The following is a 12626-nucleotide window of genomic DNA, read 5'->3' as shown; positions in this document are numbered from 1 at the left end:
ACCCATATGGTCCCTTAGATATTAGCTGTAAATCCTCTCTTTTTTTACAGTTTCATGCAATTTTTCATGAGCTTCAGGAAACTTCATGGCCCAGCTGCCATCCGTGCCAGAGGATGTTTCATGATGGCAGTTCTCCAGGGAAAGCACATGCTTATACATTTCTGATGTATATAATTATCATCATCATTTTTTATACATAAATATCCGGACTTTCAAAGTATGATTCTAAAATGTGCCAAATTACGTTCTTGTTGTTTTCTTGAAAAGTAAAATTAATAATTAGTGCTATTTCTTACAAACTATTTTTCTATCAGTATTAGGGGCATGGAATTGCATTTTAAAAGGCCATAGCTAAAATTATAAAGGAATGTGTTGCATAATCTGAGGTACGATATTGATCAACCTCTCCCTTAATGGATGTAGTTTTGTCAATGGAAATCACAGGGAACACTTGCATAGCCATTGTAAAAGTAGCAGAGTTAAAAATAAATTATGCCTATGTGTTAACAATCAACAAGTACAAACTGCTCTATAATCTGGCATTTCTGTTCCAGGTCTGCCATCCACAGACACAGGTCATGTTTCTTCCAGGAGTTGCTCATAGAGTAAAAATTGATATTATAAATATCATACTATCAATTTTTTCCTCAGCATGGTATTAAAACCAGAGCTGTGTAAATAGCAAAGTTTAACATTTATATAAATAGAGGTTAAGAGATTATTTCTATTTTTAGGAGCAGTACAGTTAATGATGTACTGATTAATATCAAATTATTAAAATACTTCTATTTTAATTTGGTTGAAAGTTTTTATAAGCACTTTAATTTGTTTTATTATAAATGATATATTACAGAATTTAGAAGATGAAGGTACAAGGATGATGTTGATGTTTTTCTGAGTACAAAGGGCTCAGTTTTACCCAAACAAAAAATGTAATAGATAGTGAAGTTCCATGAAACATTTTAGTTTTGTCAACTCAGAATACTCTGATGTGAAATTGTATTTCTGAAAGCTCTTATGTACATTTTGGATACATAATTAACTTTCTGATTAAAAAATAAAAATGTGACTTATTGGCTCCAACCACCATGTTCTATGGATGATCTACTAGTTAGATTGCACTCCAGGATCCAAGCACCTTTCATAGAAAAATGTCTCAAATCTTTCTTGGTCTACATGCTGGAAAGCAGGTAATAATTGTAATCCAGTGGTGTGGTGGTAAGAAAACACTGTGCTACCTTACCTCCTTCACAACTGGAGCAGGCAGACAGAGATCCTGGCTTGACAGGAAAGGACAGATTCTAGCTTCCAATCCGTTAATTTCATGAAGTGATATTCAGCCAGTGCAAATACTTTTCCTAGACAGTTGTTGTGCCTTAGGTGGTAAGATTTGGATCCCTAGAATAATTTGTTTTTACAACAGAGGAAATGCAGTTCCATATTTCTAAACTTTAGATTCCTTCATTCTTAGTTGGCCATATTGAAACTGATTTGGATCAGAAAATACGTTAAGTCATTCTTTGTAGGAAAAGTAATAATTTTCTTGTATACATATCTGACAGAATTCTAAGTTGTAATGTCAACTTGTAAAGTAGTAGACTAAGTTTAATGACTGAAAGAGATGAGCCCTTTCTGCTAATGATAAGGCGATAAGTGAAACAAGGTGGATTTCAGTACTAGAAGTCTTTAAAGTGTTCTAAAATGCTAGAGGAGAGCAGAATTTTGAGGTAATTGTAATATTAACCTGGGACCCCAATGCATTCCAGTAGCACTCAGAAGTTCTGTCTTCCCAGATAGTGAATGCATTTCCATTACCATTGTACGATTTCATATTCCTGTTGAAGTACTGTACTCAACTCCTTTCAACTATACTGTTTTGCAGTCCTAGCAAGGTTTTGTTTTCCATGGTGGAGCACTATTAGTCCCATCTAGTCTAAGAATGCCAGTGAAAATATTCTCAGTATATATCTTTCATAGCTAATAGCTTTCTGCTTCCTTTTCCCTTTCTTTCTTTACTATCATCACTATTGACTGTGTTCTGTTGTTCTCTGATGTTCTGTTTTCCCTTGATGTTGAATATCAATTGAGTGCTATTTGAAACAACTTTGCTGGCATAGAAGGATGTGATGTTATATTCTGAAGTGAAGATTCCGTTAATGTGGATGGGAAACCAGCATTTTTCTACTCCAGTTCTTTTCGTGCCACTTCCTCCACTGACACCTGCTTCTGCTGTCTTTCCCATCTTTCTTCTTGCATGCAGATCACTGCTCTTTCTGGATTCCCGTCTAATTAGAAGCATAGAGCAGGTGAAGACTAAGTGCAGTTCCTCTGCAAACATACTTTTCAGCCTTATCCAGATGGTTTTCACATTCTTACAATGGTTATGTGCTTTCACCACTTTGATAAAAAGCTAAAAAAGAGGTGAACTCTTCTTGGTGCACATAGCTACTCTAGCTGAATGTGTATGTCAGAAAAATAGGATCAGCTCCTCAAAGGCTAACTCAGCTACCAGCTTCCTCCACGCTTTGACCATTCTGCCTATTCTGTCCATCTGAAACCTTATTCACTCCTCTCCTGTATTCAGGATGCAGGGCTCCAGACAGACAGATTCCCTCTCTCCTCCGCCCTAAGCCAGAAGTGATCCATCAAGTCTTCATTCGACTGGAAAGGCCAACCTGATGAATGAACCAGCAAGGAGGGGGCCATCTGGTAAGCCAATTGTCCACTTTTAGGCATCTTTAGGCTCTTCCTCAGCTCTTCTGTGTTCCCCAGCACATCTGTACTTTCACAGTATTGTTGCTGGCAATGCAATTCTTTTGGAGCAGTTCTGTTCCTAATGCTGTTTAACTTTTCAGTGCTGTTTTAGTTTATCTCTGTGATGACAACTTCTTTCCAACCCTCACAAATGTAAACTTTTCTACAACTAGAGAAGAGTTATATGTACAGAGTGGAAAGTAAAACTCATTTCCACAGCATCATATTCTTGCAGCAAAAGCATTTTTTATCCTATGAATCAATCACAATTAGGTAGATATTTTGGTACATTTGTGTAAACATGACCCAGCTCAAGCAGCAGAAAATGTGAGTGATGAAACACAAGATAATAGTGTATATATGCCGTATACCGTTACGTATACATCACCAAAGAGACTTTTACTTCACGTATTTGTATTTTATTAATTGTGCTGCTACTAACATAATGCTGCAAAGGCATCAGTTATGTTTCATCTTTTAAATCAAACTAATTAAGAACCAGATGTAAACTGAATGAAAAAGATCTGAGGTCAGTGTTGTGCACCATATGTATGACAGTGCTTACTCATGATGAAGAGATGGATTGGACAGCTGTGAATTTTCCTGCTGTAGGAGTTTTATCATGCCCAGAAGGTGTCACGTACTTCTCTTTTTTGAGCTTATTTCTTTAATTTCACAACAAAAGTAAAGGGAGGTAAGCAATGCTGACATTACTTTTAAAAAAAAGCAAGTAAGTGATAAAAGGTTACAGAAAAAAAGAGAAGATTTTGGTCAGATAATTAACACAAAAATAAAAGTATTTTAGTAGTGATTATGTAGAACATGGATGAAAGAAATAATAGAGGTACAAATAAAATCTTCAGTATGACAATTTCAGCAACATAGTGGAGAAAATAATAGTAATAATAGAGTGTCTTGAGACTGCAGTACTTAGCAGAAAGTCCTTGTCCTTACCGACCACAAAACTTCTAAGCTAAGAGTTATCAAGACAACAGCAGGATTCACAGTACCAGCTCTCTGGAATTTTTAAAGGCTCCTGTAAAACATAACTTCTTGAAACAAAAAAAAAACAACCATGACTAGTTACATTCTAGGACTTTAAAGGTATTCCATAGCAGTATTTACCTCTTCTCTTATGTACATCAACTTTTAAAATCACCAATCTCTAGTCAAATATGACACCAAACACATCTATTTTGTGAAATATTTTTGCGTATCAAAATGGAATTTTCTTTCTCTTTCTTCTTGCTTCTCAATTCATTGCTTTATTATGAATGTTAAATTTATTTATTTTTCTTACACAAGCAAACAAGACAGAACAAAAATTTATGCATGTAGAAGCTGGAAAACAAGTTCCAGTCTTTTTAACATGGTAATATCTGTTTGGACAGTTTCCAATGTCTACAGCAGTTACATGGCTCTTTGCATTTCACAAGTGTTCTAACTATGATTATATATGCAGGCTAGTAAGCTTGGTATTATCTCATTACATTCAAAAATGTTCTGACATACATGTTGCTTTGATGTTAGGAGAATTAGCCAAATTGTTGTCCTACATGGGCAGGCAGATCAATTTTCTGAATGCACAGGTCTTAATCAAATGACAGTGAAAGGAGAAGCCTGATAATTGTTCTGTGCCATCATTTGTCATGTTGGGTAGGATTAATAGGTTCTCTGAATGATATAAGTATTTCTTCTGCTAGCTGACAGTTTGCATTGAGAATATAAGGTTCTTACTAAAAAGAAATATCTTTCTCACCAAAATAAATCACAGGATCTGTTGAAGAGAATTTTAGAATCTCCAAAATGAATTGTGTCATTTAGAACTCAGACTATGCAGGAGAAATCCTCTCCACCATTCCTTGTATATTTTTTCTTGGTTGTTTGTGTTTTATTGTTGTTTTATTATTAATTGCGTGTAGAATATTTGGAGAGAAGTTTATACAATTTTAATCAGCTGTTTGCCAAAGTAGCAATTTTGCTTTTGTAGATAGATCTCATTCTTCCACATTTTTTTGCAGGAAACACCTCCTGCAGTGCAAATAGGTTTGATTCGCTGTGTAGGAGTAATGATGTCCTAGAGCTGAAGTTTCTGGTAGGGCATCAACCTACCCTTTCACCATCTTAATATCTTAATATATTCACCATCTAAACAATATAACCTTGTTATTTTAATAGTTCTCCTTAGCTTTCAGTTCACTGTTGTGTTTTGTTTTGTTCTGTTTTGAATATATGCATTTTCTAAGTAGCTTATTGGTAATGATAGTACAAAGCCCTATTCTTCCTGATTTTGAACCTCATAAATGTACTGGTTGCTCACATTACGGCATACTTTGTTCCGTCATGCTCTAATACATTCTGTTTAGGAAAAAATGCAATTAATTTATTATTTACTTTAATTGAATATTTATCCTGTTGATTAATTAGAAAGTTTCACCTATAGTAAAGATTAAGAAAACACCCACTCTTCCACTACAGCAAGAATCTAAAAAGGCTAAAAATTAAAACAACATAAGAGGAGAACATCACCTATTAACTATTAAAGATTTCCACTAATTAGTGAAATTCTCATTTTATAAAACAATTTTAATAAATCCACCATACAGAAAATGTAAAGCATACAGACTATTTGCACATGGTTCCTCCATTAAGGTAAAAGGCACTCATTTTTCTCTCTTAGCCTAAAGGATCGTCTAGATAAACTACTGCAAAACAGTTTAATGCGAATTAAAAGAAATAAGAATATGTTCCAGTTTGCATCTCATATTGAACCAATTACACAAGTGATGTATAGCAAGGAAGGAATTATTTCAATTATAGTCATTCTTCATAGGGGGTGACTATTACGTTCATTATTATTTGAACTCTGCGTCTGTGCACTCTCCTGAGGTTGTCTCATATAGTCACATTTCACCCTCACTCCCTTAGAAATGACTATTTAGCAAAGGGCTGTATTTCTCCACCAAGAAAAAATACAGCAGTGACTTTTCCTTTTTTAAACATGTTGGCCAGTTTTTCATATGCCAAGCTTTAAAGAATAAGAGAGACAAAGCCCCCTTTGGTTATTTAGGTTCTTGTATTTGTTTTTCTTTTTTCTTTTTGTGCCACTTATAATATTTTTCCAGTAACTTATGATTTTTTACTTTGTTTAGGTGGTCTTGTTATAAAATGAGTCACACTGTTGGTCTTCATTTAATTCTAATTAGGATGCATTCTGGTGGAAAGAAGGTAGGAGATTTGATGTTCCTGATTGCCAACATTTTACATTCTGTACCAAATACAGAAAGTAAATGAAAAAGAAGTTGACTTCTCTAGTTTAGGCAGAGAGAGTAGCTAACGTGATAAGATGTGCATACTTGATAATCAGTGCCGATTACAGGGATTGAAGATGGGCCCTTGTTTGAAGTGAGGTAATAAGGCAGCTTATTAAGGAGAGATAAATAGAAGAACTTCAAGAAAAGCTCCAGACTTCAGCTTGGTAGTGTTGGAGTGGAAGAGCTAGTGGGATCCTTGGAATGTAGCATGAATGGATATGTAGCCAGATTAACATGAATCAGCTGAGCAGTTGTAGCTGTCTGGCCATATTAAGATAGGAAAGTCACATCACTTCGCTTCATCTAACCTCTAATTGTGTGCTCAGGTAAATAAACTTCACGTTTGCTGTATGTTGAGGGCTATGTTGTGGAGTAACTGTTATACTACAGTAATTTTTTCATGGATTTGGTTCTATAATAAGAAATAAAGTATTATGCGTAGTTATGAATGGTGTAAGCATTGCAGTCATAAACCTTAAAAAGGAACATTAGGAATAATCACGGAATGATGATGCAAGTACTCTGCTTGTACTCTGTAGGCTATTAGCCTAGTTGTAAAATCTGTGTTTGTCATTGTGCCATGCATACAGTACAGATGTTCTTTTAAAAGGTTTTTCTGATGCTCACATATGACATAAATAGCACCTATTAGCTGCTCCCTATACATCACTAAGGAATGAGATTTTCAAGAGTGCGTGATGGTGTCTTTTTTGGTTTTTGTTTCTGAATCTCCCAATTTGAAAACATGTAAAAGTGATTCTATAGCTCAAGTAGGGAAATGACGGAGACCAGACTGAAAACCTGGAATACTAAATTCAGAGGAAGGTACTTTAAACTCAGTTCTACACCATCTGTCACCTTTTACGTTGTCTTTATCTATCCCACAGCTTCTGTCCTTGTGCAACCATTTTCTATTTTTAATTAGAAAAATAATGTCTTAAAACATATTTCCTTTGTTTTGTGCTTCTCTAACACACAGATGTATTTGCTAAAAACTTTGTGGGGTTTAAGGACAATCTGTCTACCAGAACCACTTGCTTCAAAACTTTGTATAAAGAACTTGGCTTATTCTAGACTTAATTCCATTTTTATTCATCTTTTTTCTTTTCCTTTTTTTTTTTTCGCAGCAAAGAAACTTATCTTTCTCAAAGTGTCTGTTGTTTTTTCTGCTCTCTGTTTGCACTTCTGCAGTCTTCTTTCACAATCATAATTGTCTTTGCTATACTGAGATGTATTCTCCTTTGCAGTAGAATTGCCCAGTTTCTTGTGATGCTATTACATGACCCTGCTTCATATTTTTACTGCAGCTCTTGCCTATACACTTAATTTATGCTTTGGCAGACTCTTCATCATGAATTAGAAGACAACAGGAAACAATTTCACTGTGATATACAACTTTTCTCTTTGCATGGAGATGTATTATGAATTTTTCCCTTATTAATCCTCAGATTCATGTGAAGAAAATGACTGAACATTTTTTTTTCTGTTTTGTTGCATGCGTATTTCAACTGTGACTGACAGTCTTTACTATTTGCAGAATCTCCGTCACTGGGGATATTAAAAGGCATGTGGACACTCTCCTGCTGTAGATGCCCTGCTTAAACACAATTTGATTCTGTGAAAATTCTAGATCTTATGGACTAATGCTATAAATTGGCTTGCAGAGCTATAATATTTATCAATATAAGCACTGAGTTTGTAATAACTCCATGGCTTGATGTAGAATTCGAATGCCGGCATCTCTTCTCTCCTTCTTTCCTAGCTATGGTGTTTATAGCATGTATGCAAAGTTAGGGTCCTATAGTAGGAATGGGTCTTGAAATTTACAGATGTGCCCATATGTTCCTGTGGACCTCAGTAACCTTTGCGTACTCGCTTGGAGTTTCTGGCTATGTCTGTACATAATGCTTACAGGGTGTACAAGTATTCCTGAGAGCATCTGGGATGTTTTGTTTGGAAATGTAATACCATATATTCCACTCTACATGCAGGAATGTTTTTTTCCCACTTACTGATATTCCCTTAGATGTATTTTACCGTGGCCAGTCTTTCAACCGAACATTAATCTTTACCATAGGAGACTTGTCCTCACTGAGAGGTGTGCACATAATAACTTACTGTGGATGCTTTAGGTGTAAGACAGGAGTATAAATTACTGCTATTAATGTTATGATGATAAAAAATTGTTATTGTTATATGCAATCTGCATATAAGACTGTCTTCAAAAAGTCATTATCAGTCTGCCTGTGTGCCCGGGGGCAATCTTCTACCATAGCATTTAAGTCTTTCAAATTACAGAAAGCTAATGTAACTCTTGATGACATTTACAAAAACATATTATAGCACTTCTTTCAGGCCTCTCACAGAAATTTTTCTCATTGAAGTTAAAGGGAGTTCTGTGTATACAGAAACTGCATGGCCTGGCACTTTTTAAAATCAAAGCCACGCTTTTTCTTAAGCCACTCCATTTGAAGAAAATGTTAAGTAATTTTTTTGATTTAAAGGGCCTCAGCCAAAGTAAGTTGCATTTAGCTTTCAGTGCTCTTTGGCAGAGAGCACACATTCTAGATTTCTTCTCATAGCAAGTTGTTATGTCAGATTAATAAATATTAGAAAATTGTTGTTTTGTAATGGAGATTCTGACAAGACCTTTATTGCACCAATACCAGTAGGCAGCATTCCTGTAGATGCTAATTATGTTCGTTTGATCGGGGTTTTCTTGAGTGTTTCTTTTTTTCCTAACAAATCCATGGTTAGAAAAAACCCCACATCATAATGGAAGTACGTTGGTGTGGCCTGAATATATGTCTATGACTTATAACTAGTTCTATGTTCATAGGTCTAATTCCAGATTCAGTTTTAAAGGAGTGTTAAATGATCTACCAGTGAATTAGTCTAAACTCTTGTGGTGTGCATATGCATGTTCCACAGCATAGGGATGGAAAAAATAATCATTGTGGCATGGGGAAGTGCATGTTAATTTTGTTAGTGGGAAACTACTTCACTTAAATGCCAAAAACGTGTCACATTTTAAAACTAGAGATACTCCTACTTTTATTGTTTTCTTTTTAATGTTGTATTCATAGTTTAAATTCTAGAAAAGAATTCATCTCAAACATCTGTGATTGCATTAATTTTCCTGAAAACTCTGAACTTTTGTGGATGCAGGAATTAAATCACTGGATTGAGAATGGAGGAAGGTGAGGAACATAGGATCCTTGGAACTCTTCCATCAGCTATCAAAAATAGTATAAATTTCACTGAATCTCCTTGAGATTTATCATTACACATAATAGATCTCCAAGTCAACGTAATGTGTAAAACTGTAAATCTTTGTGACCTAAAGGGCTTAAATATCTGTCTTTCATTAGTTTCTTTCACTTCCTAGATTGCACTTGTAAGTAAGCAGTTATAGAAAGCACAAGAATCTATTATCTATAAAGAGAAATACAGATGACAAACCCTAGGAATGTTTTGGCTCTATTTATCTTCTAAGTATCCTATTGGAGTCTGGTAAAACAATAAAAAAGAATTCTTGGTTTAAATGGAAAATATTGCCATTATTCCATCAAAGCATCACAATACACAGTATTACTTTCTGAAACTTTTTGGTTAAAATAACAAGATAATGGAATTAACTAGAATATGTAGATTTCAAAAATGATCCATCAGTCTATGCAAATTGCTGTGTTAATAATGTATTTTTAATGCTAAGCACATTTGACAGCCATTTCATCTCTCTTTCTAAACTGGAGCTTGGCAACCTGCGTTAATTCTTATACTTTACAGATGTAACATTCAATGCACATGCCATGTAGTGATGTGATCTGAATAAAATAAAGCATGTCATAGCAATGTGATTATTAGTAAACAAGTTTGTGACTGGCTTGTTGAATCCAAAGCAGAAAAATGAGAGGCAAAAGCCAGTGCTGTTTTAGCGTATCCTGCATCTTCACTGGCCTGAATTTTCTTCAGATATGTGTCAATCATAACTGGCACAATGGAACTTGGAAGAGATAAACAGGCATAAAATCAAAGTGGATGAGATTGAAATCATGGCTGGTGAGTAAAGTTCAGTGAGAACTGTGGTAACTGTATAGCTTGAACAGACCCAGAGCCCAAGGTTTCCTTTTCTGACTTGCCATTATTACCTGTAAATTGAAAGAGAGAGGGAAAAGAAGTATTTTATCCTAATTATTTCTCTTCCCTGTTAATAATAAAACTAGTAATATTTCATTCCATGCATGCCTCAACATGATTATTTCAGCAACTGGGATTTTCCTTCCTTCAGTGGGTTAAAAAAAACCAAAGTACAAAAATCCAATAGTTGCTGTTGCACAGCAAGTGACCATATAGATATGTTTGATTATAGCTCTGCTGTACTAAAGGTCAAAGGAAAGTTTTAGAATACTTAAGAGACAATTATCTAAAGTTCAGACTTTTCCAAAGGAACAGAACTAGAAATTATACAGACCATTATCTAAAGTTCACATTTTTCAAAGGAAAAAGGTAGGGGGAAATGCCTATGCCATCCCTTTGCTGTTATATGTCTGGTTTTGTGTTTGTTTTTTAATTCTCTCAAGAATTTATTTACTGCACGTTCTGTGTGACATTAGTTTTAACGTGATTATTCCCTCTTCAAGAAATTTTAATGTAACGATGTAACCTTGTACATGATTGAATATTATTTTGCTCATGATCCTAAATTCTCCACAGCACTTTTTATTTCTGCAAAGAAAATGTGCTTGGTTGCTTTATTCACTACTCGATTCAGCAGTTCAATTCTGGGATAGGCTATCATTACTTCGCTCAGTTGGTAAAGAAAAAAATCAAAATACAAAATGCATTCCACGTTCTGATTCTTTACCTCATCAATATATTTTCTGCCATGAAATATTTTCTTTTCTTGTGTTCTTATTCATGTCTAAAATGAGTATAGAAAGCCTAGATAACTAGAAAAATAGAAGCTCATTAAGATGTTTGATAGTACGTCACAGGCATGTTTTGTGAATTGTCGCTGTGCATTGGTACGGCGCGGCCAAGAGTTTGATCAGCACAAAAGCTTTTTTACTTTTGAACCTGACATCTGCAATCAAACACGATAGCAGTCATCAATCTAGTTTTTGGAAGATATCACAGGTTTTTGACATTCATAAAAAGCGTGCCTGTTTGAACAATATCCTTTTATTATTATTATTTTGAGATGCTCTCTGGTCATACTCTAGCACATATGTCAAATTTCACACAACAGTTGTGAACATAAGTTCTATAGAAATTTTGTATTTTGTGAATATATACACCAATGTTGATATATGTACTGTGTTTAGTTATAAAACAAAACTGTTATACTAATGGACAAATAATGTTTTCTTCACCTACTAATGATTGGTAACCTTTTAACAAGCAAACTTAGAATCACTCCCTTTTAATAAGGTATTCTTGTAGTGTTACAGCCAAAGACAGAACAAAATGTGTCCTGTCTTCAAACACAAACACGGTTGTATCTTTCAAAACACATTAAAAGCATTATTTTGGAAGCAAGTTACTGATGTTACTGATGTAGAATGGTTTGGATTGAAAGGAAGCCTTAAAGGTCATCTAGTCCCGTCCAGGAGCACATCTTTCACTAGATCAAAATACTCAAAGCCCTGTCCAGCCTGAGTTTGAACACTTGCAATGATGGGGCATCCACAGCTGTTCTGGGGAACCTGCTCCAGTGTCTATCCACTTTCATCATGAAAAATTTCCTGCTGATAGCGAATCTACACTGAACGGTTTAAAACCATTGCCCCTTCTCCAGTTACTGTAAGCCTTTCAGTGTCTTTCTCACAAGTGCAGTATATGTATACAAAGGCAACACTGTGGTTTCCCCACAGCTTTCTTTTCTCCATGATGTACAATTGATGCTTTGTGTTGCCTCCTCTGTTTTTGTGCTAGATCAGCAGGTACTGAATATTCTTTCACACTGCTCTTGTTATTGCCAGAATAAAGGCAAATATGGATATTCCTTCTGCTCTTCTATTTTTGCCAAATCACCCTCTGTTTTTACACTAAACATGTACACAAAACGCCCTTAAGATAATGACTTCTGAAAATAGTTTTGAAGATCTAATAAACATAAAGAAACACATTAATTTTCTTCTGGATTATGTAGCTGTGAAGTTTCCAACTACGATTTTCTTTCTTCATGTAAGTAACATAGGCAGCATAGATTTCTACCACGATTAATACCATTAATGATTTGATCTTTCTGAGAAAATTATACAGATAGAGAAAAAGAAAGAAAAATGGCTGTGTAGTTATAAGGTTGAACATCAGGAAAGTCCGCTCATCTCAAAAGTATTATAGCAATCGTCAGGAAATTAAAGAATTGCAGTAGTGTGTGCAGAGAAAATGACACTAGGATATAAAGTGAGTGCTTCTGTTTTCGTTTTTCTTTTTCTGTTGTTGTTCTACCATTTTATTATCTGACTTAAACTTGCAACATATGTGTCTAGTGCAAAGTGGGAGATGAAAAAGTTGACTCCTGACTCTTAATTTCACATCAAGCTTGGTGTC

At 34.9% G+C, this 12626-nt stretch overlaps 1 protein-coding gene across 3 annotated transcripts in view; it reads left to right on the top strand.

Moving 5' to 3' along the window:
• The window catches only part of CDH8 (cadherin 8), a 123763-nt gene that overhangs the window by 104053 nt on the left and 7084 nt on the right, over positions 1-12626 (top strand). Inside the window, exon 2 of one of the 3 annotated variants that reach the window (XM_042877039.1) lies at positions 2585-2709. The exons of the other annotated variants lie outside the window; for them this stretch is intronic. Within the exon in view, the coding sequence (XP_042732973.1) occupies positions 2679-2709 (31 nt within the window). The 5' untranslated portion in view covers positions 2585-2678. The remainder of the gene's footprint in view (positions 1-2584; positions 2710-12626) is intronic. 3 annotated transcript variants of the gene reach the window in all.

Source organism: Lagopus leucura, unplaced genomic scaffold, assembly GCF_019238085.1.
Source record: "Lagopus leucura isolate 7727_CA_CO unplaced genomic scaffold, USGS_WTPT01 Super-Scaffold_100017, whole genome shotgun sequence".
Taxonomy (NCBI): domain Eukaryota; kingdom Metazoa; phylum Chordata; class Aves; order Galliformes; family Phasianidae; genus Lagopus; species Lagopus leucura.
This window is presented reverse-complemented; position numbering and strand designations above follow the sequence as displayed.